Source organism: Euleptes europaea, chromosome 3 (assembly GCF_029931775.1).
Source record: "Euleptes europaea isolate rEulEur1 chromosome 3, rEulEur1.hap1, whole genome shotgun sequence".
In the NCBI taxonomy this organism is placed as follows: Eukaryota; Metazoa; Chordata; class Lepidosauria; order Squamata; family Sphaerodactylidae; genus Euleptes; species Euleptes europaea.
This window is the reverse complement of record NC_079314.1, coordinates 38,736,224-38,763,887: the sequence shown is the minus strand read 5'-3', so window position 1 is coordinate 38,763,887 and position 27,664 is coordinate 38,736,224. Positions and strand designations below refer to the sequence as shown.

The window sequence follows — 27,664 nt, the reverse complement described above, 5'->3', positions numbered from 1 at the left end:
GCTGCCAAGAGGGTAATATACTCTTTTGCCAAAGCTTCAGCATAACAGGAGTCTTCTCACCATTGGCCAGCTACAATATTTAAGTAGCCAGTGTGGTGTAGTTGTTAAGAGTGGTGGTTTGGAGCGGTGGACTCTGATCTGGAGAACCGGGTTTGATTCCCCACTCCTACACACAAAGCCAGCTGGGTGACCTTGGGCAAGTTACAGTTCTACTGAGCTCTCTCAGCCCCACCCACCTCACAGGGTGTCTGTTGTGGGGAGGGGAAGGGAAGGCGATTGTAAGCTGGTTTGAGTCTCCCTTAAGTGATAGAGAAAGTCAGCATATAAAAACCAACTCTTCTTCTTCTAAGTGGTAACGACCAGCAAAAGGACAGCAAAGCACACAGTCAGCATATCTTCCTTGGACATCTTCTTACTAAGCTGACCATCAGTTGCTGTTCCTTCCCTGCCTTGCCGCTTCCCAGCGTCAGCTTCTTAAATCTTTATTGCCCCCCACAAACACTTCATTCTCTCCTGCAAACGAAAACATGCTTCCTAACAAAAGTGAAATACCTCTGTCCCCCCTTCGAGGTGAGCCAACAATTGTGATGCGCATGTTCTTTGGAACCTTAGAAGCTTATGAATGGATGCTTGTGTGGCCAAACTGTAAGCCAAGGATCCCCCCCCACCTACTCTTTCTTCTTCTTATTGTGTGCCCCTCCCCCATGATTTTCTCCCCAGCTCCCTAGCTTCCCTCCAGGGAGTTCCCTCCACGAGGCAACTCCCCCTCCCCCATTTTCTCCCAACTACTGTGTGTTCCTTCCCCCCACCCTTGTTGATAAAAAACAGCAAATCTCCCAGTCTTACACCAGTTTCCCTCAATTTCCTGTGGCTCAGTGGTAAAGCTGCTGCTGCGCATGCCAAATTCACCTTTAGAATCATTGCCTTGGAAATATTGCTAACAAGAATATTGAAGAGTCAGGGTCAAGCATTGATATGATTGTTAAAAATGGAAAATTCAGGGACATAGCTAGAGTGCAACTTCCCTAAGCCAGGAGGGATCCATACATCATTGGATATTGCGCAATCATTGTACTACAGCAGTCATTCATTTCCCTGTGTGTACAAGACAGTCCAGTTTCACATTGTTGCTATTGCACAAGGATAGCAGAGTATCCTGCAATGTCTTAGTCTGCACATGTGTATTCCCCTGACACTGATTGCTCATGTCTTTAGTATCTGTAATGTACTTTACCCTCAAATACAGTGCTTTCTGCTTCCCATTATCAGACCTACAGATGGGGAAGTTGAACTTTCATATTTGTCTGTCACAGCTTCTACAACTATCTTTTTACTATTCATACTTATTGCTTTGACATTTTCACAATTTTTATTAACATGAAACTTGCAACTTCTGGTTAATTATAATCTGTTAAAGCCAACAATAAGCACTTAACTTTGCTTGACAGATGCTACCAATAGACTACACTGGTCTCTTAACTTTGCATATTCAAGTGATCCTTCATGCTCCCTTAATGGTTACACTTGCTGTGTGACAGAATAAATAAATGTCTTGTTGTTGTACCTGCTTCATTCTTCATAAACTGCTTGTGCTATCATGTGCTAAACAACCGGAATAAATTTGGTAGTAGGTAATAATATTCAAGAATGAGCCCTGAAGTATCCCAAATTAATTTATGATTTTTATCAAGTGGCTCTTCAGGTATTTTAATTCCTATCTTAAAAAAAGGTCAGTCCCTGTGTGTGCCATCTTCTTTTTTATGTAGTCATTAAATTAAAATGTTAATTACTTATAAAACGTTCATGCTCTTGGGAAAATTATTCTGATTTAGTTGCCTTCCTGCGTGGTGTAGTGGTTAAGAGTGGTGGTTTGGAGTGGTGGACTCTGATCTGGAGAACCGGGTTTGATTTCCCACTCCTCCATATGAATGGCAGAGGCTAATCTGGTGAACTAGATTTGTTTCCCCACTCCTCCACATGAAGCCAGCTGGGTGACCTTGGACAAGTTACAGCTCTGTTAGAGCTCTCTCAGCCCTACCTACCTCACAGGGTATCTGTTGTGGGGAGGGGAAGGGAAAGTGATTGTAAGCCAGTTTGAGTCTCCCTTAAGTGGTAGAGAAAGTCGGCATATAAAAACCAACTCTTCTTCTTCCTCCTCCTCCTCCTTGATCTATTAGGGGTTTTCCCCCCAACATGTCTATGTTTTACAAATCCCAGTAACAAGAACTTGGTTTCTATTGCTGCATCTTTTGCCTTCTGACTGGTACATAGTAGCCATAAGTCTTGGATTGAAAAGTTTTGTTTCAGGAATACAGGTCTTATGTGAGCCTTCGGGAGGAAACTTCACCAGTCACAGGTGGAACCTGGAGGAATCTAGCAGATTAAGGGTGGCACTAAAATAGGATCAGTCACAGCAAAGGTGGAACCTGGCTGTGGTTATGGATGAGGCCCAGCAGTATCTAAGATCATAATGGCAAGAGCTAGTGGACTCTTAATTTTATTAGTAGTTAATTATATTAGTATAGTTTTATTCCACCCTACTCGAATGAGCAATGCTCTTATGGTAAAGTATAGGGAGAGAAGCTGTCCTGCAGATAGGATGGTCCAAGGCCTATGTGGCAGTCCCATTGCTGACACCAGTGAGTGTCCGAGCATCACTGACATATAATTTGGTGTGTGTAGGATTGGCATGTGCAGTTGAAATTCTGCATTTAATCTAGAATTTTAGCAGTGCATACAAAGCATATACATGTTGAATCGGTGAGTACATGGTGCCCCCTGTCATTAGAGGCGGGGCTGGTGTTCCAGGAGGCACGGAGGAAAGACTGCCTCCAACCTGAGCACCATGTGTCGAGGGACCATGAACGTTGCAACCAGCCAAGAGAGAATACAGTCATATGGTCAATGTTTCTGGTACATACAACTTAACCAGGTGTTGTTTTAAAAAATCATGAGCGTCTACCGCAAAATGTTCAAACAGTTCTGCAAAAGCAAACACGAGGTGATCGCTAGCTACTGTCTCTTTTCTGTAGAAATAGTTTCAAATATTAATTCTACCAACTGACGACAACATTCTGAGTGTCTCCCTATAGAATTGGTTTTTCATTTCCAGGTATTAATTTTAGCTTAATTTATTTTTATGATCCTCTTCTGTGAGTAAAGGCTGCTGGTTTAAAATGTCATGCGGCCCTAAAGAGAAAAAGAATATGTTACCATTATCCTTTTTTTTTTTTTTTTTTTGGTCTGCTGTGTGATTTCTTTTTCAATGGTTGATGCCCAGAGAGACATCAAAGCCATTATTTTTAATGCACCATGAGCAAATAGTCAGTTACGATTGCAAAAACTCCAGTTTCTGTAAGCTAAGTTTCCATATGGAATTGTGCCAAAAACTGCCGCAGGCACAGGATGTGAAAGCGCTGCTGGGAAGATATGCCACTAGTGTTGTTCTGCTGTTATCAGAGTGGAGATTGCCATTCCGACTTCTGAGGCTTTTTCTGTAATCTCATCCTCACCTGGTTCATTGTGCCAAAGAGCCTAATTGGATGAGGTCAGGAATCTTGTCACTCCTTCCAAGGGCTCTGCCCTTTTCTGCCCAGGACTCCCTGCTCTTTCTTCCTTCATGCTCCCCACTCTTCTTCCGGGGAGCCTTTTGGCACAACCCCTTAAACCTCACGCCCCGCCCCCAAAAGCAAAGTATGAGACATGCGTTTGCACATATTGCCCTTCCTGCTCCCCAGCCCACATCCTCCTGTTGCCATCCTCAAAGTTTAGTCTGTAAGCTTCTCTGGGCACGCTTGTCTATTTCAGCTGGCTTTGCCCATGTACAGTAATGGAGCTTAGAAATAAATACATACAAAATATTCAGAAAATACTTTTTCAAAAACAGCATTCATGAGCTGACTAGCACTCATGGGCAACTTTGCATCATATATTTTCCCATCATTTGGTTAGCTAAGAGCTGTTTACTGGGCAAAGTCTTTGTACCCAAGAGGAGTTCAGTGTAAGGGTTCTTGCCTGAACAGCAGCATATCTATAGTTTTCATGTCTTCTGCCGCCGTTGAGCCTACTTGGCAGCCAGGAACCATCCGCCACAGCTTTTAAAAATATCAAGTCATGCCAAGACGGACATGAGCAGAGTGGCCACACATGACCCAAATGCTTCCTTCTTTTCACATGTGTGTGTGTGTTAAGTGCCGTCAAGTCGCTTCCGACTCATGGCGACCCTATGAATGAAAGTCCTCCAAAATGTCCTATCTTTGACAGCCTTGCTCAGATCTTGCAAATTGAGGGCTGTGGCTTCCTTTATTGAGTCAATCCATCTCTTGTTGGGTCTTCCTCTTTTCCTGCTGCCCTCAACTTTTCCTAGCATGACTGTCTTTTCCAGATGCAGTGTAGGAAAAAATGGCATGGATGACAAGGCCCTCTTTGCCTGGTTCACACGAGTAGTGGGGCAGGTGGGGCTTCCACGGTGAGGCTGATAGGGGGGAAGGGAGGGGGCATAAGAAGATAAGGAAAACGTCACTGACAAAACTATATCAATCTTTATTTTACGGGCATTTGACCAAAAATAGAACACATCTATTAAATTTGTAACAAAACAATATCAGAAAAGTCCACAAAATAAAATATATCAGTAAAATCCCATATCTAAAAAGGTAAGCGAGCTAGCTTCTATTTGGGTACAAGACAAATAGACAAAACTATTTGGGTACAAGAATAAGGGAGTGGATTATTCTGGGCAGGTTTTGATTAGGCTCGTTGCAGGAAACTGAGCGGACAATAAGCTGCATCTCTGTGGAAGAACTCTTGTCTCAAAGTGTAGCCAAAATGAATAAAGGAGATGTACCTTTGTTGTCTATTTAACTGCTGAGCACTGTCCCTTTGCAATCAAAATGAAGTGCGAAGTCATCTAGTTATTGTTGCGCCCAGTTGTTTTTGCCTGTTGCATTTGCCGTGGCGGCGTGGGGAGACCGTGAGAAATAGGCTTCTCCACAGTGTATTCAGCATATCATGGGATTTGTGTTGGTGTGTGAAGCAGCCCTGTCAGGATTTAAGGAGGACATACTCTCTTACAGGCTCTATTGCATTTCTAATGCTTTCTGTGCATCTTTTTTTCCCCAGGCCCACCTGTTTCATCTGGAAGCTCACAGGCTGGAGAGAGGCCGGGGCAGGTGCCCCTTCGACTCTAGCTCCTCCTTCATCTCCACTCTCCTCGGTAATGCCTTATGGCATCACAAGGTCTTTCTGAGTTTCCTCTTTGATCAGTCATTAGAAGCCTGTGCAAATGAGAGCAGGATCTGTCAGCCATGCCAGGGAGCCAGAGTGGTGTGGTGGTTGGGGTGCTGGGACTCTTGAGAGCCAACATGGTGTAGTGGTTAAGGTGTTAGACCAGGAACTGGGAAGCCCAGGTTCAAATTCCCATGAAAACGTGCTGGGTAACCTTGAGCCAGTGACACACTCTCAGTCTTGACCCTGGCAAGAATTTGGATGGGAGACCTCCAAGAAATGCAAGGGGCATGATGTGGAGGCACGCAGTGGCAAACCACCTCTGAACGTCTCTTGCCTTGAAAACCCTACATGGTCGCCATAGGTCAGCTGTGACTTGACAGCAAAAAAAAAAGAAAAAAATGGGGCATCTTATACATCTATACATGCATATGTATATACAGATGCCAAGTGGCAAGTGATTATGCCAATTGGCAAGTGATGAAGCTTCCCAATGTTCCAACATCCCACATTTCATATTTTAATGAAAAATCAATTAATTGTATCTGGCTATGAGCAGCAAGGGTGCAGTGGGTGACAAAGAATTGTTGTGCGCACTGGCAGAATGGACAGATGATTAAAATTTCAGAATAGTTGCACGATAATATTCAAATGCTTTTTAAAAAATAAATATAGATTGAACATGCTGCCTTAAGCAAGAGGAGACAAGTTTATCTTGCAGGACCTTTCCAGTCTGTTACAGTTACTTTGAAAGAAAATACAGCAATTACGGGGGGCTTTTCATCACCAAAGCATTACCTGGATGGATTCTGTTTGTTGTTGTTTTTCTTTTGATAATATACTTTTAAAAACTACACATCTGTATAACACCCAGTATACACAGCTGTTCATTTAGAAAGAAAGCCTGCTCATCCAATAATTCTAAGTCTTGGACAGGTTCACATTGCCTTTTAAAAAACCCTGTTTTATCTGAAAGAGTTGCTTTGATGTATTTTTGATTTTGTATGTCACTTTGAGTACAATTTTATACCCAAGCCATACAGTTGAACTAAAAATAATTTTCTCAGGCTGGGACTGTTTTCATTTTCCAAGTCTTTCATTGTAGCATTATCTTATATTTAATTTCAAAATATTCCTGTTATTGTAACATTGCTAGTATTTTGCTGTCAGGTTTTTTTTTTAATTACATTTTCACTGTGCATAGTGAAAAATGCCTCTGTAAATCTTCTGACTTCACTCATTGCTCAAGAGAATAGAAGCCTCTTTGCCTCTACCCTCGGCCAACACACACTTCCTCAGGGGGATAAATGATCACCAGTTGATTTGATGTTTGAAAACATAGCTTAAGAATTCATCTCACAGCTCATCCTTCCCTTCTTTCTGCCAAGGATATCTGTAGCTTGGGAGAAGAAGCATGTGTTGGGCTCTGTACTAGCCCATCCTTGACACCAAAGGAAGACTCCTTGGAAGAGGAGGAAGATACCTCATAGGGAAGAGAGCAACCAAGGGTCCCCAGCATACCCATATTACAGATATAGAAAAGGGCAAGAGTCCAGTAGCCCCTTAAAGACTAACAAAAATATTTTCTGGTAGGGTATGAGCTTTCGTGAGCCACAGCTCACTTCTTCAGATACATATTACAGATAAATAGGGTTGGGTGCCAGCTGGGACTCTTCCCACTCTCTGGGCAGACTCCAGTGAGACTCTCCTTTAAATGCCTGCATCAGACTGGGAATACTCTGTCTGGGCAAATCCTGGCTCAGTCCTGTTGCCTCACTTGGGATGGATCACCAGAGGACCTGTGAAATATGTACAACCTTGGCGGAGGCTGCTGCACAGAGGGCCTGAGGGGCTGATCACTTCCTTTCCACTCTTAGGGCTGCCAAACTCCAGGTGGTGGCTGGAGATCTCCTGAGATTACAACTGATCTCCAGGTGACAGAGATCAGTCCCCCTGGAGAAAATGGCTGCTTTGGAAGAAGAAGAGTTGGTTTTTATATGCCGACTTTCTCTACCACTTCATCAAACCGGCTTACAATCACCTTCCCTTCCCCTCCCCACAACAGACACCCTGTGAGGTGGGTGAGGCTGAGAGAGCATGACTTGCCCAAGGTCACCCAGCTGGCTTTGTGTGTAGGAGTGGGGAAACAAATTCAGTTCACCAGATTAGCCTCCACTGCTCATGTGGAGGAGTGGGGAATCAAACCCAGTTCTCCAGATCAGACTCCACCGCTCCAAACCACTTCTCTTAACCACTACATGACGCTGGAAGGTGGACTGTATGGCATTATACTTCATTGAGGTGCCCATCCTCAGGCGCCACCCCCAAAATCTCCAAGTACTTCCCAAGCTGGAGCTGGCCATCCTATTCACTCCACAGTAAGGGTGAGATGGGGAAAGCAAGATTAGCATGGCCAAACAGGACCTGAAAAGATGTGCCAGGCCACTCAGTGGTGGGTTTGCCACCATGGTGTTGCAGGGAAGGCTGGCAGGGTCAAACTTGCTGATCCCTGCTTGCTGCTGTGTGCCTGATGGGGTACTTCATCCATCACTTGCTGGCCTTGCTGCTGCTGCTCACCTGAGAACATTTCAGAGGTTAATGCCTGCTGAGATACAGCAACTCTGTTACCAGCTCACTATACCAGCCAATACCATGTTGCTTGGACTATCGTCTAAATCCATTAATCAGTGATGGCTGTCCAGTTTCCAAAACCAGGGTTACGGAATCATCGTGAACCTCAGGAAGACTGGGCCCTAAAAATAATAACAGCGAAGTCAGCAATTGCATTCTGGAAGTAAGACCCAAGAAGCAAGTATGTTCACTTGAAGAAAACTTATGTGCAATTGATTTTAATTTTGAGCCTAGCTTACTGCAGTGAAACTGGTACAATCTAACCCTTGGTTATTGTTTATAAATGAACATCTGACAGAAGTCCTCCATACAACCTTAACAGCATATAAACCAGACTTCAGAAGGCAGAGGGCCAGCATGGAAATTTACAAGGCTTCTACTCTAGCTGTAGAATTTTAATGCTTCATGTTAATATAGAAAATGCCTTCGCTTATAAAGGTTGTGTGTGCCTTGTGTCTCTTGCATTTTTGAAAGTTGCTGTATGCAGCTTGCTGGATCTGAAAGACCGGCCAGCCTGGGTCTACTGATCCGTGCTGGCCAGAATGTGTTTTGAGAAGATACAATGCAGTTTCCTCAGGAGATCTCTGGTATCCTGTAAATAACTTGGTGCACTGGTAACATTGGTGCCATAGTCCCCCTCGTTTTACACCCTAATAATGAGAGTACCAGCTCATGGGGAAATGCAGGTTGTCCAGGATGCTCCTTTTAAGAACATAAGAAGAGCCCTTCTGCATCAGATCAGTGATCCATCTAGTTCAGTTACCTGGCGGGCCAACAACAAGGCATACAGGCCAAGGCCTTCCCCTGATGTTGCCCCCTAGCACTGGTGTTCAGAGGTTCCTTGCCTCTGGATGTGGAGGTTCCCTTTAGTCATGATGTCTAGTAGCTTACTATTAGACCTATCCCCTTTTAAAGCTATCTATGGCTGTAGCCATTACTACATCCTCTGATAGCAAATTACTACATCCTCTGACAGCAAATTCCACATTTTAATAACTTATTGAGTAAAGTAGCATTTCCTTTTGACTATCCTGAATCTACTGCCCATCAACTTCGTTAGATACCCCCATGAGATACTATGCCATTCCACATCCCTACTCTAGCCCATGCATAATTTTATTAGCCTCTATCATGTCCCCCTCTTACTCATCTCTCTTCTGAGCTGAAAAGTCCCAGAATATCCAGGTTTTTCTTATACGAAAGGTGTTCCAACCCCTTAACTGTTTTGGTTACCCTCTTCTGTACTTTTCTCAGTTCTGCAATGTCCTTCAAAGATATTGTATAGCAAGTAGAAGGGTGGAGACGCCTAGAAAGGGACCCCCGCCACTTTTACAACGTTTGTTCAGCAATATGTGTGGTTCCTTTGGCTACTCCTGAGTGCAAGCTCAAGACTGTAGCCTGAAGAAAAGTGTGTTGGAGTGTAATCTGACTTGTGTGAGACTACCAAATCGCCTCCTTTTCTGCCACTTTGACTCTAATGTCAGAGTTGTTTGTGAGGCTGTGGACATAGGGTTGCTAGCTCCAGGTTGGGAAATACCTGGAGATATTGGGGGAAGAGCCTGGGGAGAGCGTGGTTTGGGGAGGGGAGGGACCTCCGTGCCGTAGAGTCCAATTGCCAAAGCAGCCATTTTCTCTGAGTGAACTGATCTCTATCGGCTGGAGATCAGTCATAATGGCAGGAGATCTCCAGCTAGTACCTGGAGGTTGGCCACACTATGTTGACAGGCTGAGATTATGGGATGTGAATATGCATCATATGTGTTATATGTTGTGTACAATGCCCAGTGTTCAGGGAATATTGGCTTTGCAATGTGGATGTTGACCATCTCAGATATCTTTTCATGGCTATCTGAAAACTCCAAGTGACACCAGTAACTATTGAGAGTGGTCGAAAAGTGACTGGCCTATTCCTGAAGATCTATTTGTTTTCAGACATCACAAAACTAATCTAGGATTGTCAGCATTCACTTGCTCACTAATTTTGAACATATGTAGCTGTTTACTGTTTGGCATATCTTTGTTTACTTCTATTTCATTGCTAATATGCTTTTCTGCTTCAAATTAATATCCATTCTCTGTCATGTGACACCTTGGGGAAAACTCTGCATGGGTGGGTCCCAGTAAAGATCTCTTAGTCTGCCACAGTTGCCAGCCTTCTGTCAAGTATTCGGGATCATCCTCTAGAGTTACAGAGTGTGGAATTATAGCATCTTGCCTATTAAATACATTACTTAAACTGAAATTAATCCACACTTCTATGACAACGGCTAGTAAAATTTGCAAATCCTTGGCAAAATAGGCAAGCAGTGATAGTTGCATTGGCCAGTTCTGTTTGGCTTTTCTTAGAATTTTATAAAAAGAGAAACAGATTTGGTGTGGGAGGGCAATAAAATATCCACACAGCTTAACCTGGAACCTTTGCATAAAGTCGCTTCTTTGGTTTTCTGGTACATGGGAGCCATCTACTGGCCAAAAAGTAAGACACTTTTAATCCTGTAGTCCCTCTGTACTCTTGAGAGGAAAGCATGGCATTTTGATAAATGCCTTTTCTTAAAAGAGGTACATCAGCAGTTTGCAATCTTAATTGGCCTTTAATTTATTTGCAAGTGAGTGGATAGAGCTGGTTCCACGAATTCATTAATCTGATTGAGGGCGGGCCCAACAAGGTTTAGTCCCGCAACAATGAATGGTTAAAAATATTGTCGAAGGCTTTCACGATGAGAGGTCATCAGTTCTTGTAGGTTATCCGGGCTGTGTGACCGTGGTCTTGGTATTTTCTTTCCTGACATTTCGCCAGCAGCTGTGGCCGGCATCTTCAGAGGAGTAACACTGAAGGACAGTGAGAGAGACACTGTCCTTCAGTGTTACTCCTCTGAAGATGCCTGCCACAGCGGCTGGCGAAACGTCAGGAAAGAAAATACCAAGACCACGGTCACACAGCCCGGATAACCTACAAGAACTAATGAATGGTTAGGCTAGGGTTACCAGGTTCCTCTTTGCCACCAGCGGGAGGATTTTGGGGCGGAGCCTGAGGAGGGTGGGGTTTGGGGAAGTGAGGGGAGGGGATTCAGTGCCATAGAGTCCAATTGCCAAAGCGGCCATTTTCTCCAGGTGAACTGATCTCTATCAGCTGGAGATTAGTTGTAATAGCAGGAGATCTCCTGCTAGTACCTGAAGGTTGGCAACCTAGGTTAGGCCCAGCATAGCAAAATAAGTGGCTATTGCTTTTCCTCTCCTTTAAAACTTTGAGCTGTGGGGGGGGGAGGGTAGCGGGAATAAATGTTAAATGCTGTTCCATGGAGGCAAGATAACAAGCAAGGGAGAAGGCTAAGCTAAACTTTTCTCCCTGGTGTGCTTGATTTCTGCACCTAAGGAAGTATATGGGAAGTTTCAAGAAATGCGGTGGTCCACTTCAGGAAGAGATTCACCACAGATTCTGCTGCATGTATAAAGTGGGGCTTAACCAGACAGGAGAAAACTGACCAAGCCCACCTGTTCTACTTCCTGGCATACCTGTATCTTCATCATGAATATATCTGGTTCTCAGGTGGTGAATTGTTTGCTGGGCTCTACAGCGACTACTGGGGGAGAGATGCAGCTGTCTTCCGCACAATGGGGCACACAGCACACATCCGGACCCAGCCAGATGATGATCGACTCTTGAAAGGTACACGTGGTCTGTGTAAGCACTCTGTCGCTGTTGTTTTTTTAAAAAAGGTTTGTTTACCTGGATAGCAATGTCGTAGCGCCAGGAAGTGCCAGCCTCATTTATTTGTTTGTTTGTTAGGATGTATAGCCCACCCTCGTTCCCAGCTGAGGCCGGGCTCATCTCACTTGGAAAGTTCTCTTGGGCCTCAACCTATTGTGAACAGTGTGGTGCGGTGGTTAAGAGCAGTGGACTCTAATCTGGAGAACCGGGTTTGATTCCCTGCTCCTCCACATGAGTGGCGGACTCTAATCTGGTGAACCGGGTTGGTTTCCCCACTCCACATGACGTGTGCTGGGTGATCTTGGGCTAGTCACAGTTCTCTCAGAGCTCTCTCAGCCCCACCTACCTCGCAAGGTGTCAGTTGTGGGGAGGGGAAGAGAGGCGATTGTAAGCCACTGTGATACTCCTTAATTTAGAAAAAAGCAAGGTATAAAAACCAAGTATTCTTCTTCAACAGTGGCCCTGGGGAAGCCCTCAACCAAGCAAGCATTTTGCTTCATGATATACCTGGTTCTGGGGTGGGGGTTGCCCATACTGGTAAAAGCTTTTCTTTGGGGCATTTTGACCAGCCCAGAAGCTTTGCGTTAGATTGACACCAATATGCCAGTCTTTCCTATAGGTTTAGAGGAAGGACCTCAGACACAACCTGAATATTCAGTCGAACCGATTCACACGCTCCCCTGGCTGAGTATCCAGTGTGGGTGCCTCCCTCCCTGCAGACGTTTCAAGCTAGTAGACATCTGTGGACACAATCCTTTGCCCATAAGGGGCAATGAGCATAGGAGCCATGTACATTGATGTACATGTGCCATGCCTGCCTCTCATCAGCTTGCACAGGCAGGGGATTCAGCACACCCTCTCACCCTCTCTGGAAGAGCTCTCCAGCCGTGAAGGGGACAGCTAAGCCAGATCTCGTTGGCAAATACCTCTGGCAGCTGTAAAGCATCTCGCCTTGCTGCTCCTTATGGCCAGAACCCTTCCCCGGAACACTGACATGGTGCTCCCCTGTGCATTTCTTTCAAATGCTTCTATGAATTCTGCTGTTCCATGAGGTGTTTGCCTAATCCTGCACCCTGTCTTCATCACCAGATGCCAGTTTTTAAAAAATGAACCCAAGCCTATGTATCTAGAATTGTTCACAACCATTCCTTGCTCGCCATCTCTCTGGGTGTTCTTTCTTTCCTATGGAACTTTAGGTTGTAATGTCCTTGGGGCAGAGTCTGCCTTTTTTGCTTGTTCTCAGTACTGCTGATAAGAGCCCCATGGCAAAGGGTGGGCAGCAGTACTGCAGTCAAAAGCCCTGCTCATGACCTGAGTTCAATCCCTACGGGAGTCAGTTTCAGGTAGCCGGCTCAAGGTTGACTCAGCCTTCCATCCTTCCGATATCGGTGAAATGAGTACCCAGCTTGCTGGGGGTAAAGGGAAGATGACTGGGGAAGGCTCTGGCAAACCACCCTGTAAACATAGTCTGTCTAGTAAACGTCAGGATGTGATGTCACCCCATGGGTCAGGAATGACCCGGTGCTTGCACAGGGGACTACCTTGACCTTAGCTAAGTACTGCACAGTATATAGTGACAATTGTAGAGTGGTTTTTCCCCTTTATTCCTTAACAAATTCTGTGAATTCAGAGCTATTCTGGGGGTAAACCTCAGTAGAGATATATCCTAGTACAGCCAAACCAGGCTTTCCTTTATAACAAATGCAGTCAACATGGTGAACATTTTCCTAGTTCTTATTCTAAAACCATTTCCCAAAAGAATGAGTCACCCCGTCCAAACTCATCACTAGTGCGGAGATCAAAATGCATGTGGGCTTCCATTCTTTTTCGGTCTGTCATGTTGACTGCTGCGGTGCCAAGCTGTATCCTCATGGGCTAGAAACCAAACTTTAAAAAGCGAGAGGAAAACTGCAGTTCTCAGGATTGCAAGAAGATCCTGGGCATGTTGATCACATCTTCCTTAGGCATTCCACAGTTGGTGGGGGGGATTGGGGTTAAAATTCAGTTGTCAAATCATGCACATGCATGTAAGTATTCCCTTGCCTACTGTTAGAATGTTTTAATAATTGTGATCCTTCTCCCTTTTTTCTAATGTCTTAAAGAACCTAAATTTGTTGGCACCTATATGATTCCTGACAATGAAGACCAGGAGGATAACAAGGTGTACTATTTCTTTACCGAGAAAGCCATAGAAGTGGAGACAGGAGCCCATGCCATCTACTCTCGAGTAGGAAGAGTCTGTGCAGTAAGTACCTCTCATGTGTCATCCCAGAGCTGATGGTGGGCTTCCCTTCTGTTTGTTCATATCCTTTGAGTCTGCGGAAGCTAAAACAAAAATCCATGCCTGACTTTTATGCCAGTATGGTGTGTGTGGGAGGGGGTGACCACCCACCTGTTTGTGGTTCTGGCATAGCTCAGATAGGAAAGCTCATTCCCTACTGAGGGGCATAAAATAAAACATGATGAGAAACATGAAAGGCATTAAGAGAAGGGAGCCTGGAAAGGAAACAGCCATCTGAATGAAGGGCTCCATGAAACGGTTTGGTCTGCTGCACATCTTAATGCTGAAATGTGTGTGCTTTGAAATTTCACTCAAAGCCAGTGTCGAGGGGAACAAATAAAGTACAAAATCTCAGTGCTAATCCTGACAGAAGAAACCAAAGAGCTTTGCTTGGTTTGGAGATGTTTGTCAGATCTGAGCCACAGTTCCTCAGAAGAAAGTATTGTAATGGGGCTTGCTTCCAAAGAAATGTCCTTTAGGACTGCAGCTGGAGAGCTTTCAGGCCTGTACCCTAGGGGACAGAGTTGACTAGTTGTTCAGGGGGGCTGTGTGAAAAAGAAGAGAAGTGAGAGGAGAGATTGAGTGAGGTGCTATAGACTGAGAGAAGTCTGTATTGTTCTTTGTCTGGAAGTTATTATCCTAAGTGAGAAGTGAAGAGGATAAATCTTTATGTGAAAGGTATTAGCCTAAGTGGCAAATGGTGAAAATAAGTCTTTGTGACTAGGTCTGTTTAGCAAATTTTTACACAGAAAGAAGATCTGCACCTATCTTGCAACCAGGAAGCTTGTGGTCTTAAGGAAACCATTACACTTTTGAACCACACTAAAACCATTATGCTTATACTTCTTTTAAAAAAACACACCTCTATTTCTGTTTTTAAGTAAAGACAGATGTTGTATTTAGAGTAAAAGATCCCCTTTTACCTCACAGCTACCCCCACACATTGACCATTCTGTCATTCTACCCAATATCACTAAGCCATCCTGTTCTTCAGGTTTAAGTGAGAAGTCTAAGGCGAGAGCCTTTGATGGCAGCAAAAACCATCAGGGAACGCTAAGGGATTTTCTTTCCTGACGTTTCGCCAGCAGCTGTGGCTGGCATCTTCAGAGGAGTAACACTGAAGGACAGTGTCCTTCAGTGTTACTCCTCTGAAGATGCCGGCCACAGCTGCTGGCGAAACGTCAGGAAAGAAAATACCAAGACCACGGTCACACCCGGATAACCTACAAGAACCAATGAACTCTGACCGTGAAAGCCTTCGACAATATTTTGAATGCTAAGGGAGTTCAGAAGTTAGCAAGTCATTGCAGAGCATTACAGTGTGGTGTTAGATACCGGAGTTTTCATAAAGCATTTAGGCCTAAGTCTTTCTGAGAGGAATGAACACGGATCCCAAGTGAATTGGAGCGCAGCCTGTCAAACGACTTATGAATGCCTTGTCTTGGAAGAAAAGATTGCTGAGTTCCATAGGAAGTAGGATTGCCAACTTGAGATTGGGAACTTCCTGGAAATATAAGGGTGGAGGAGCCTGGGAGGGCAGGGTATAATGCCATAGAGTCCACCCTCCCAAACCACCATTTTCTCCAGGAGAAATGACCTTTGTAGTATGGAGGTCAGTTGTTTATCCATACATTTATTACTTCATTCATTTTAAAGAGCAAAACTGCTATGGTAATCGGGCTGGGTTTTAGTGACATCACTTGGGGCAGGGAGCAGCCAACCAGGACTATCCACAGTCCCCTTCCAGTGAAGCAGAACTTGCAGAACTGATTATTTCAAGATCACCCAAGAGAAAGAAAGGTGTTTTTGGACGGAATGCAGATCAGCCCTGCTGCTCTAAAAATGTTGGGTCTTGGTAAATGTTGTGGCTTGTTTTCTAGTGTACTACTGTAGATAAATACTTGTGAAATGTGGAAACATTTTTCCATGCCACAAAGTTTTACCTGCATTGCAAAGCAAAATTCTAACCTTTAAGCCTTTTATACTCAGACCTGCTGCTTGACAATGAAGTAACTGGGTTTCGAGCTAGACAAATCTTATGGTATTACAATTGCTAAACTAATGCAAAGCATGATTAATAAAACAAAGAACTTAGCTGGCTAACATGTTTGGCTCTCTGAATTGGCAGAAGTGACCAATCAATTTCAAGGAATTAATAATGTCTGCACAGCTAAAACTAATTCTAGCCATGATTTTAATTAAAATATCTAACCAAACCGCAGCATTTAATGAGGAGGTTGATAGCTCTCTGTAGTCTGGATGGAATATAGAGTTTGGAATAGAAACATAAGCTATATAAGTGATTTATGGTTTCAGAGTTTATGATTCAATAGAAAATAACAGGTTTCGCTGTGGAGAGCCTGTTTGCCCTGATCACCATTGGAAAGAGCTTTTGTGTGGCTTTCCAGGCCACACCAAACAGGACACATTTGGAAGCAGCTGCTGATTGCAAGGAATCGTCCCTTGTGATGGCGGGTGTCTTATGACCAACCCTTCTACACATTGCGGCAAGTGAATGGAGGAGTTGCTACATGGCAACATACTCAAGTGGCCTCTAGTTGGAAACTGCAGTACATAAACTGGAGCGCAGTACGTAAACTGGAGTGTAGTGGGATTAGGATAGTGGATCCATCTGGTATGTGATGATGGGAACAGAAACAGGAAGTTCCTTTGACCTGGGGAGAATACAGAAGACATTCCCTCACCTATGGAGGTGTGATGATAGTACCTCCTTCAGGTATGAGTAGGGTTTCCAACCTCCAGGTGGTACCTGGAAATCTCCCGCTATTACAGTTGATCTCCATGTGACCAAGATCAGTTCCCCCTGGAGAAAATAGCTGCTTTGGAGGGTGGACTCTAAGGCATTATACTTTGGAGAGTGGACTCTATGGCATTATACCTTCCTGAGCTCCCTCCCCTCCCAAGCCCTGCCCTCCCCAGGCTCCACCCCAAAAATCTCCATGTATTTCCCAAGCAGGAGTTGGCAACCCTAGGTGTGAGGGAGAAGTGTGGGAACCAGGAAGCACAACTCAGTTGCACTTCCTGTTTCTCCCAAACTCATTGTCATGTCAAAATATTTAATTTTTTTTCAAATTTATATCCCGCCCACATTCCCAGTCAAACCGGGCTCAGGGTGGGTAACAACCTCTAAAAACACATAAAACCATAAAACATCAAGAATTAAAACACAACATCATAATCACTATAAAACAAGATGCCATTTAAATAAACCAGTAGTCACCATGGAACCAGATTCCAGCAGATCAAACCCCCACAGATAACAAGAGTGGGGGGGGGGGAGAGATGGGGAGACCAGCAACAATGGACCAACCTATGCCTGCCCTCAGTTATAGACCTGGCAGATTAGTTCCATATTACAGGCCCTGCTAGAAGCGAAGAAAAGAACCCTGCCAGGGGCTAGACATTTTAGAGCCATTCCCAGTCTCTTTATTCAAGTTACTATTTTGTAATAAACTTTTTTGGATGTTACTTTCATTGTCTGTATTCTCTTTGTTTATACCCAGAATGACATGGGTGGACGGCGGATGCTAGTGAATAAGTGGACCACTTTCCTCAAAACCCGGCTGGTCTGCTCTGTGCCAGGAACGAATGGCATCGACACCTACTTTGATGAGCTAGGTGAGCCGCATGCTGCTTTGGGGCAGGATGGAGATGTTCTGGGAAGACTCAGAATGTTTGTGATCTCAGCATCAGCCACCTTGGGTTTCCAGTAAATGATGTATAGAAATAGCTGAGTATTAAAACGGTTTCTCCATATGTGAAAATTTCACAGAGCATTCATGCCATCACTGCCTCCCCAGCCTTCCAATAACCCAGGCTCATCTGCTGTCAACCTTTTCCTCCCCTCACCCTCTATGGTTTCTAGCCAGGGACATATCCTTTGCTGTTTTCTCTTAGGGATGCTGAGAAATTTGCTGTGAACATGATCAGTGGTCAAACTTTCCATGTTTGAAAGTAGCAATCAGATGTCACATGAACGCATAAAGCTGCCTTATACTGAATCAAACCCTTGGTCCATCAAAGTCAGCATTGTCTACTCAGACCGGCAGCGGCTCTCCAGGGTCTCAGGCAGAGGTCTTTCATGTCACCTACTTGCCTAGTCCCTTTAACTGGAGATGCCAGGGATTGAACCTGGGACCTTCTGCCTGCCAAGCAGATGCTGTACCACTGAGCCACAGCCAATCATTTGGTCTGTTCAGTTAGTGCCGAACAGCCGTGAAGACCTGCCAAGATGATATGCATCAGCTTATCTCAGAACTTAGCATGTGCAAGGAAGCTGCTGATTTAAACTCATCAGCAGCCATTAGCAACACTAAGGACTACTTAGCCAAACACCAAAGGGTAGGATTTTATTGAAACACAGCACTTATTGATGACCGATTTATATGATTTGTGAGTGATATAATTGTCTATATAAAGAAGTGCCTGCTGAGCATAGCAGTTACGCAGCAAGCATGGGGAGATAGTAGACGTCAATCGGTGGTGTGAGAACCTGCATGCTCAAAAAGCCAGTTGTGCTGTACTGCAAGGTAAGAAGCAATACAGTGAAGCAGCCTGACACACACCCACAAACAGATCATTGAACTATCACACTGATGGTTGAAAAATTATGTCTCTGTTCAAAACCGGCAAACAGGGCACCAGCTGAATCGGCAGATGTACAAGCATCCCTACTTTCTGTGGTCAAACTCTCAAATAGGTGTCTCTGAGGTGGGAGCAAAAAGACTGAGAGGATGGTCTATGAGGATGTTTGCCTGAGGACTCAGTCTCGCTAAGGGTAACACCTAGGATTGCTAACTCTGAGTTTGGAAATTTCTGGAGAATTGGGTGCAGAATGTTCTGGATGACTCTGGTCAGTCCTGATCCAGGTATAGGCATGCACTTCAGAAACTCTAGGCATCTAGTTAGCTTTCCTGTACCAGATAATTTAACTCTTAACCAGTATTTACAAAAGTAAATACTATTAGAGAATCTCTGCTTCCATCCTAAGATCTTTTTATTGAAGCAGTGTCGAGACACTGTCCTTCAGTGTTACTTCTCTGAAGATGCCTGCCACAGCTGCTGGTGAAACGTCAGGAAAGGCAATACCAAGACCACGGTTACACAGCCCAGATAACCTACAAGAACTCATAATTTTTGTGTTCTTAACATAGGTTAAATCAACAAAACGTTATACCATCCTTCCATCATTGTTACATAGATAATTAAAGGAGAGAAATTACATGAGTCCATAATAGTGTCTTACCCAAAAGGAAGCAGGTCATAGACAAGGAGCCCCTTCTGAGAAGAAACTCTCAATCAGTACAACTTCCCCTATTTATATGATTTTAAAATCATCTCCTAACAACAGCTAGCTGTTCTAAATATTGTCGAAGGCTTTCACGGTCAGAGTTCATTGGTTCTTGTAGGTTATCCGGGCTGTGTAACCGTGGTCTTGGAATTTTCTTTCCTGACGTTTCGCCAGCAACTGTGGCAGGCATCTTCAGAGTAGTAACACTGAAGGACAGTGTCTCTCAGTGTCAAGGGTGTAGGAAGAGTAATATATAGTCAGAAAGGGGTTGGGTTTGAGCTGAGTATTGTCCTGCAAAAGTAAGTATCAAGATAATGTGCTAATGAGGGTATGGTATGTTAATATGGAACCATTGTATCCTGAAGTGATCTGTTAATGTGTGTAATCCAAAACTAATCTGTATGGCTATTGTTGAATGTTGTCTTTGTCTGGAGGTTTTTCAGGGCAGGAAGCCAAGCCTTATTCATTCTTAAACTCTCCTCTTTTCTGTTAAAGTTGTGCTGATGTTTATGAATTTCAATGGCTTCTCTGTGCAATCTGACAAAATAGTTGGTAGAATTGTCCAGTCTTTCAGTGTCTTGGAATAAGACCCTGTGTCCTGTTTGTGTCAGTCCATGTTCAGCCACTGCTGATTTCTCAGGTTGGCCAAGTCTGCAGTATCTTTCATGTTCTTTTATCCTTGTTTGTATGCTGCGTTTTGTGGTCCCGATGTAAACTTCTCCACAGCTGCAAGGTATACGATATACTCCTGCAGAGGTGAGGGGGTCTCTTTTGTCTTTTGCTGATCGTAGCATTTGTTGTATTTTCTTGGTGGGTTTAAACACTGTTTGTAGGTTATGTTTTTTCAAAAGTTTCTCCATCCTATCAGTGACTCCTTTAATAAATGGCTATGGGAAGTCCACTCAGTCCAGTAATAGCAAACTTTTACATGGAATATTTTGAAAAGACAGCATTAGAATCAGCACCTTACAAACCTACAGTCTGGTTCAGGTTCGTAGATGATACATTTACCATTTGGAGCCATGGTGAAGAAAAATTAATGGACTTTCTAAACCATCTTAATAATATCCATCCAAACATTCAGTTTACCATGGAAAAGGAAATTGAGGGTAAACTCCCATTTCTTGATACCCTTGTCATCCGTAAATCAAACCTTCAGTTAGGTCACAAGGTCTACCGGAAACCAACTCACACAGATCGCTACTTACACAAAAACTCCAACCACCACCCCCGACAGAAAAGAGGAATAATCAAAACATTAATGGACCGTGCAAGACGGATCTGTGAACCACAGTTTCTCAAGGAAGAAACTAACCATCTAAATCACGCACTGCTAGCAAACGGCTACTCCAAGAATGAAATCAGAAGGGCCATTGAACCAAACAAAAATCAGAAAACTCAAGAAAAACAGTCTCCCATAGGAAAGGTATTCTTGCCATTTATTAAAGGAGTCACTGATAGGATGGAGAAACTTTTGAAAAAACATAACCTACAAACAGTGTTTAAACCCACCAAGAAAATACAACAAATGCTACGATCAGCAAAAGACAAAAGAGACCCCCTCACCTCTGCAGGAGTATATCGTATACCTTGCAGCTGTGGAGAAGTTTACATCGGGACCACAAAACGCAGCATACAAACAAGGATAAAAGAACATGAAAGATACTGCAGACTTGGCCAACCTGAGAAATCAGCAGTGGCTGAACATGGACTGACACAAACAGGACACAGGGTCTTATTCCAAGACACTGAAAGACTGGACAATTCTACCAACTATTTTGTCAGATTGCACAGAGAAGCCATTGAAATTCATAAACATCAGCACAACTTTAACAGAAAAGAGGAGAGTTTAAGAATGAATAAGGCTTGGCTTCCTGCCCTGAAAAACCTCCAGACAAAGACAACATTCAACAATAGCCATACAGATTAGTTTTGGATTACACACATTAACAGATCACTTCAGGATACAATGGTTCCATATTAACATACCATACCCTCATTAGCACATTATCTTGATACTTACTTTTGCAGGACAATACTCAGCTCAAACCCAACCCCTTTCTGACTATATATTACTCTTCCTACACCCTTGACACTGAGAGACACTGTCCTTCAGTGTTACTACTCTGAAGATGCCTGCCACAGTTGCTGGCGAAACGTCAGGAAAGAAAATTCCAAGACCACGGTTACACAGCCCGGATAACCTACAAGAACCAGCTAGCTGTTCTACTTGATAAGGGTGCACATTCTCAGCTAACTCATCTCATAGCTTCAAACCCCATTCAAAGTTACCTTTACTTAAATAACTTCTTATAATATGTAAAAAATATTAGTTCATTCTCACTACTTTTTATCTTAACAAAGTCTATTTTAAAATAATGATTGCTGTTTTCTCTTATATATGAATCTCTTCTGGCATTTGACCAATGTTCCCATCCCTGAATCATATCTTCACCTCTGTGAAGTTGGACATTCTTGCAGTTCTCAGACACTTCTGCACCTGGGCCTAAACAAATTGTATCTATTGATAATGGGTTAGATGGCTTTTACTGTGCACAAAGCCATATAATGGTTATCACTCTGTCTTCTTCTTACTGATCTTCAAGGCTATTCTGGGTCTCTAGATTCCCTTCTTGGCATGCTTCCCTGAGAAGCCAGGATTGCTCTGACTATGTGTGCCACAACATCCTCTGTGATTTATTTTTGGCTAAGTCCAGCAACTGTTCACCTATATTGCTGGCCATATCTGTGACAAGAGCCCGGAGAAGGGAGGGAATCCATCCTTTGAACCTGCCATTTTCTCCATGGGAACTGAGTTCTGGAGTCTGGAGATCAGTTGTAATCCTGGGAGAACTTCATGCCCCACTGAAGGCTGGCAACCCTAGCTGCAGCTGTGCTTTGTGTGTTAGTAGTAAGTCGACATAAAGTATAAATCTCTTTCCTTGATGAGTTGCAAGAGCAGCCACTTAAAGCAGTCTTCTCTCAAAAGCAGAACCGGCTAACTCCCCCATCACACTTTCCCTTTGCAGAGGATGTCTTTTTACTCCACACTCGGGATAACAAAAACCCAGTGATCTTTGGACTCTTCAGTACTACAAGGTAAGCAGATACGACGTGAGGGTATGAGATGAATGATGAAAAGGTCCTGATACATCTTGAGGAGGAACCAACTGTGTGGTGGAATGGTTGCAAGCAAATGGGCAGGGAAATTCACATGGACAGGTAGCGGGGTGGGGGGTGAACAGCTGAGGGGATCTGTGACAGTGAGCCCCTGCAGCTGCCTCACCTCAGGGTATGATGGCACTGGCCCTGTCTTTTGCATATAATAAAAGGATGGGTGGAGGGCTTGCTGAGCACGAGACATGCTTGTCTGGTTACTGCCCAGGCCCGAGGAGAGAGAGCCAGGTTGCTCTACTTTTTGAGGCCTGAGACAGATGTGGCAGAACTATACAAGGCTACACATGTAGCGCCAGTTCAGATCAGGACCAGTCAAGTAAGGAGGGTTGGCCCCTGCTTGGGTTCACTAATCAGACTTCCTCTTCCCACATGTTATTTACTTTTCACTGGAAAAGATTAGTCTTTCACCTTTCCTCCATGATGGTGCGGGGGAGTACTGATTGGTAAAACTAAGTGGAGTATGAAGGGTTAAGCCTCTTCACCCCTCTCCATGTGGCCATGGTATGAATCAGACCATTTTCATGCAATTTACCATTTGTGAAGATCTGTCACCTTTGCCATGTCTGTGGTGCCTCTCAGAATTCCCCCTCTGTAGGCAGAAAAACCTAGAGTGGGGGCAGTTACATCCACCCAAAAAGGAGGAACTGCTACCTGCCACGGCCCTCTGTTGTCACCAACTTTCTTCCTCTCCCTCCAGTATCTGATTTCTTGTGCGATGTGCTCACCCTTTACAGTGAGTGTAATGGGTGGGTTGCCCCATACTATGTATCTTCAAAGGATGCTGCTATTCAGTCCCATACTGTCAGTTCTACAATCTACTGTAGCCAGTTTGGAAGCTCACAGTAACATCCCAAAGACAGTTCTGGAGCCCGCCTCTGGGCTATATTGTACTCCCCCTCCCATCTAGCAGTTTAGGAACCCAACTTGAAAGGCTCTTGTGAATTCCCATCTGGGAGATGCTGCTCACTGCCCTCTGCTGTCCACGTGTGCTAATGTGTTCAGTTTGTTCATAATAAGTTTGCATGCATTCACTGATTTGAATAGGTGACGAGGGCTTATGGGGGTTTCTGTATTCTGCTCCATATTTCATCTTCATGGCTAATCCCATCTGGAATTTTGCTTTAGAGTGTCTCTTGATTTTTATTTTACAGCAACATATTCCGAGGATATGCTATATGTGTCTATCACATGGCTAGCTTCCGGGCAGCTTTCAATGGACCGTATGCGCATAAGGAAGGGCCTGAATACCACTGGTCTGTATATGAAGGAAAAGTACCATACCCAAGACCTGGAACAGTAAGTGGGAGGGGGTTTTTTTAGTTTTGTTTTTTAAATTATTATGGTGACTTGATGCCTCGGTGAAATGGAGCACTGTTCTAATTGAAAAACAAGGACAGCAGGAGAACCCCCTTTTATATTTTATGCTGGCCTTTGGCTGTAATAAAATAAATAAGGAAAATCCCCTTGATCAGAACTGGGGTCGCCAGGAGTTTTATGTGTGGTTTATGGAGACATCTGTGCAATAGACACATATTATTGTAAATGTGCCCCCCTTCCGATTCAAGCCCAAATCCACACTAAAACAGCCTGTGGTAAGAAATACCTACACAAATGCACACACATGGCTACTTACTCCTAAGCTAATAGAAATGACGTCTTAAAGGAATGCCCCTATCTGTGCAGCGGCCCACATAGCAGCTGTAAGAGATCTTTGACAAAACTACGTGGCACTTATACAAGCTTGGAAGGAACCCTGAAACACTAAATACTAGTATGAAAACAGAAATAAAGTTTAAGTGTTCTTATACAATTATCTGAATGGAGTAATTAGCAAGATTAAGCAGTCAGCATAATACCAAACATTAAATAACAACATCCATTCCTTTTTTTAAAAAACAAACAAACCCATAAACAGCCAGTCATTCCAAGCCTCCAAACAGTGTGCCCATGGCTCCACTCAAGAGGGGAGGCAAGATGCCAAAGGGGTAGAGGAAGAGAAGCGACCGAGCTGGTCACAGCCACCTATCCACGCTGGCGTGGGCAAAAGTCTGGTTCCCAAGAGAGGAGTCCAAATGGCTATGGGTGGCAAATAATCCGAAAGGCAAAATCTACCTGATGTCGGCATAGACAGCGACCTGAGCAGCTTTACATATACCAATGATTTGGAGCCAGGCAAAAGTGTACATTGTGGACATGTTCTTGGTAATCAAGTATGCAGGTTGACTTGGATGAAGGGGAGGAGATCAGGATCCGGGGAAAACATTAGTTCATGCTCTCTATGGTAGGACTGCAAAGGTTTCCGAGCAGGGAGTGCGCACGTTTGAGGGCAGTCTTGATCAGATCAGAAAAGTTTGATGGGCAGTTGGAACCGTCTAAATCAGACCAGGGGGGTGGCCAAACCACAAACATTGTGGCAGGAAATGCTGATCTATCTATCTAGTGAAATTTTCTCCTGCCCTTCCTCCAGCAAGCTCACAACAGGGTATGTTGTTCTGCCTTCCCCACAGGAATTCTGTGAGACAGGTAAGTCTGAGAGAGACTGACTGGTCCAAGTTGCCCCACTGAGCTTCATAGGAGAACATGGCTTCGAACCTAGGTCTTCCCAATCTTTGTCCAGTACTCTTAACAACTACATTATAATTTGCAGGGTCTCCCAATGAATACTCATTCTTTCTTTAATGAATACTAATGTAATAGATTCCTTTGTTTGACTAAGGCTCGTGGAGTAATCATGGAGAGGCCTTAATTAACCACCTGATGGTCAGGTACTGGATGAAGATTTTTCTTGAGTAAGCCTATTCGACCCCTACGGCTGCCAACCTCCGGGTACTAGCTGGAGAACTGCTATTCCAACTGATCTCTAGCCGATAGAGATCAGTTCACCTGGAGAAAATGGCTGCTTTGGCAATTGGACTCTATGGCATTGAAGTCCCTCCCCTCTCCAAACCCTCCCCAAAAACCTCCCACTGGTGGCAAAGAGGGACCTGGCAACTCTGTCTCCTCCTGTTACCCTATTCTACTCCTGTTGGGCCCTGTCCTACGTTTCTGTTGGCCCTCTATCTTTGTTGTGATAATGGCCAGAAATTTCTTTAATGAACTATAAGATGCAGAGAAAAGCTGGTATCTGAACTGGGGTGGGGGGGTGGAGAGACAAACCAAAATGGAGGCTTGTTGGCAATGTAGGGGCAGCTGGCAGGTTTTGTGCCCACCTTTGCACCCACCTATATAAATGAATGGCTGTTTTTCACTTCTATGGGAAAAACACCTTGCCCTTGGAACTCAACTATGGTGAAGGCAAAAACGGACACCGGTTGACCTAGTCTCTAGTAGCAGGAATTCTACCAGGGAAGGAAGATCTGTGTGCAGTAGAAGTTTCCTACATGCATAGCCATTGCAGATTTGCATCCACATCTGTATTGAAATTCTCATCATTGGGCCTCTTAGAATTGGCCAGACATGACCTTTGCCACAGATGGAAATGCCATACACCCTGTCGAGATCTGCTAACTGCTGTTTGAGGCTATAATGGGACTTGGAGCCTATGCATAGAGACTTTCCACCAAGGACTAGAACATGTAGGCTTCCCTCCTCCAACCTTTCCTCTCTTGTCATTGAGACGGACAGTTGCTATATTGTACTTAAGGGGATGTTTCAGCACAGATATATATGCAGATGTGATGCAAAAGAATTAGAGCTGAGACGGAGTGACATGGCCTACTCCTTGACGCTTAGTTTGGCTTCATCCAGTTCTGCAATGGTGTTCCACTGTGCACTAGAACAGCATCTTCCATTCAGTTAGAATATCTTTTCAATGGCTGAGCAGAAGCCACATATGAATGACTATTGATAAGAAGGGCAACCTTTGGTAGGCATTCCCTTCTAGAGCTCAGCAGAAGCTTTGCTGTTGCGTCAATTTAATTATCTGATTTCTGGTTTGATGCTTGTAAAAATGACACTACACAAGCAACTGCAGAGGACTATGAAATACCAACCCCAGCTGTGCTAACGGGCCAGTAACTCACTAAAACCAGGTAGAGTTTTTTTTTTCCAAATTTCTTGTTTTAATTCAACTAAACATTATGTTCTCAAATCTTGCTCAAGTTGGAATTTTTCAATGATATTTGGCACTCCGATTCTTTTGGCTTCAATTGTGTGTGGAAAATCAGACATTCGAGCTTTGCTGAAAGCCACAGACGTTGCCTTCTATGATAAGCAGCCAGTAAAAATTCTACTGCTGGCAGATTAGAAAATCAGTTTCAAAAACAGCATAGAACAATTTCTTCAGGGTAGCAAGGAAAATAAACATGGCCCCATTTGACAAGTGCAGGAGTTTATGAATGTCAGTTTCTGCCTAATGCAAATTTCTTGCTGGCTCTTTCCAGTAAACATAAAGAGTATTTTATTTCCTTTTATTGACTGAAAATCCCATTTAAATAGGGAGAGCCTGCTACTGTGGTTATGCTTGAAATGTTTCCTAAAACCACACTGTTCTCAAGCACCATGGAGGAAATAAATGATTGCTAAAATATTTCTAGCAGAATCCTTGAATGATTCTGATTAAAAGGCACAAAGCAACTTTTAAACTGAACCATCCATGTTGAATTAGGGGATATTAACTTTTACTTCTATTATAGAGTTAAAACTTTCAAGAACATAATGCATCTTTTTAAAAAACCCACAAAACAAGAGCAAGCATAGTTGAATTGCAGATGAAGGGTATGATTCTTTTACCCTTCTCTTGAATGTAGAGGGAATTTCCAAAATATTTTCCTTCCCCCTACCCGCATCTGTACTCATGCTATGCCACGAGCAGGGAAGGGGCTGGATCCAAACTCATGTTGCTTTTATAAGCTGTTTAGGGTAGTGACAGCAAAGACCCATGCTAGGGCAAGATAGGAACTACACAGCCATTACAATGATGAAACTGTGGATGCAATAAAGTCCTGCTTTGAAAATTGGGACCAAGGGATTGTCTGTATTTAATATTCCACTTAACACTCGGTGTATCTACACATCTTATAGTGACATGTGACACACACACTTATCTACCGATCTGCAGATTATGGTCACGCTGACACTAAAAAAAATTATTCAAACTTGGGAGACTCCTCATACTGGCAGAAAAATCTAAAATCAACAATAAAATATATGGGTGGGTTAAATCCCCCCCCCCCCGAAATGCATTTCTGTTGTCTGCACATGTGCAGACAACATTCTTACCTAGACAGAATGGACTCTGTCTGTCTGTCTGTCTGTCTGTCTGTCTGTCTGTCTGTTTGTCTCAGATATTTTGAAATCAAAGGAAGTTAAGCTAGAGATGGGTAGCAAG

At 43.8% G+C, this 27,664-nt stretch overlaps 1 protein-coding gene across 1 annotated transcript in view; it reads left to right on the top strand.

Moving 5' to 3' along the window:
• The window catches only part of SEMA3E (semaphorin 3E), a 138,616-nt gene that overhangs the window by 92,109 nt on the left and 18,843 nt on the right, over nt 1–27,664 (top strand). The window contains exons 5-10 of the mRNA XM_056845734.1: nt 5,122–5,215; nt 11,405–11,524; nt 13,669–13,811; nt 17,372–17,486; nt 22,188–22,257; nt 23,487–23,631. Coding sequence (XP_056701712.1) covers nt 5,122–5,215; nt 11,405–11,524; nt 13,669–13,811; nt 17,372–17,486; nt 22,188–22,257; nt 23,487–23,631 — 687 coding nt within the window. The remainder of the gene's footprint in view (nt 1–5,121; nt 5,216–11,404; nt 11,525–13,668; nt 13,812–17,371; nt 17,487–22,187; nt 22,258–23,486; nt 23,632–27,664) is intronic.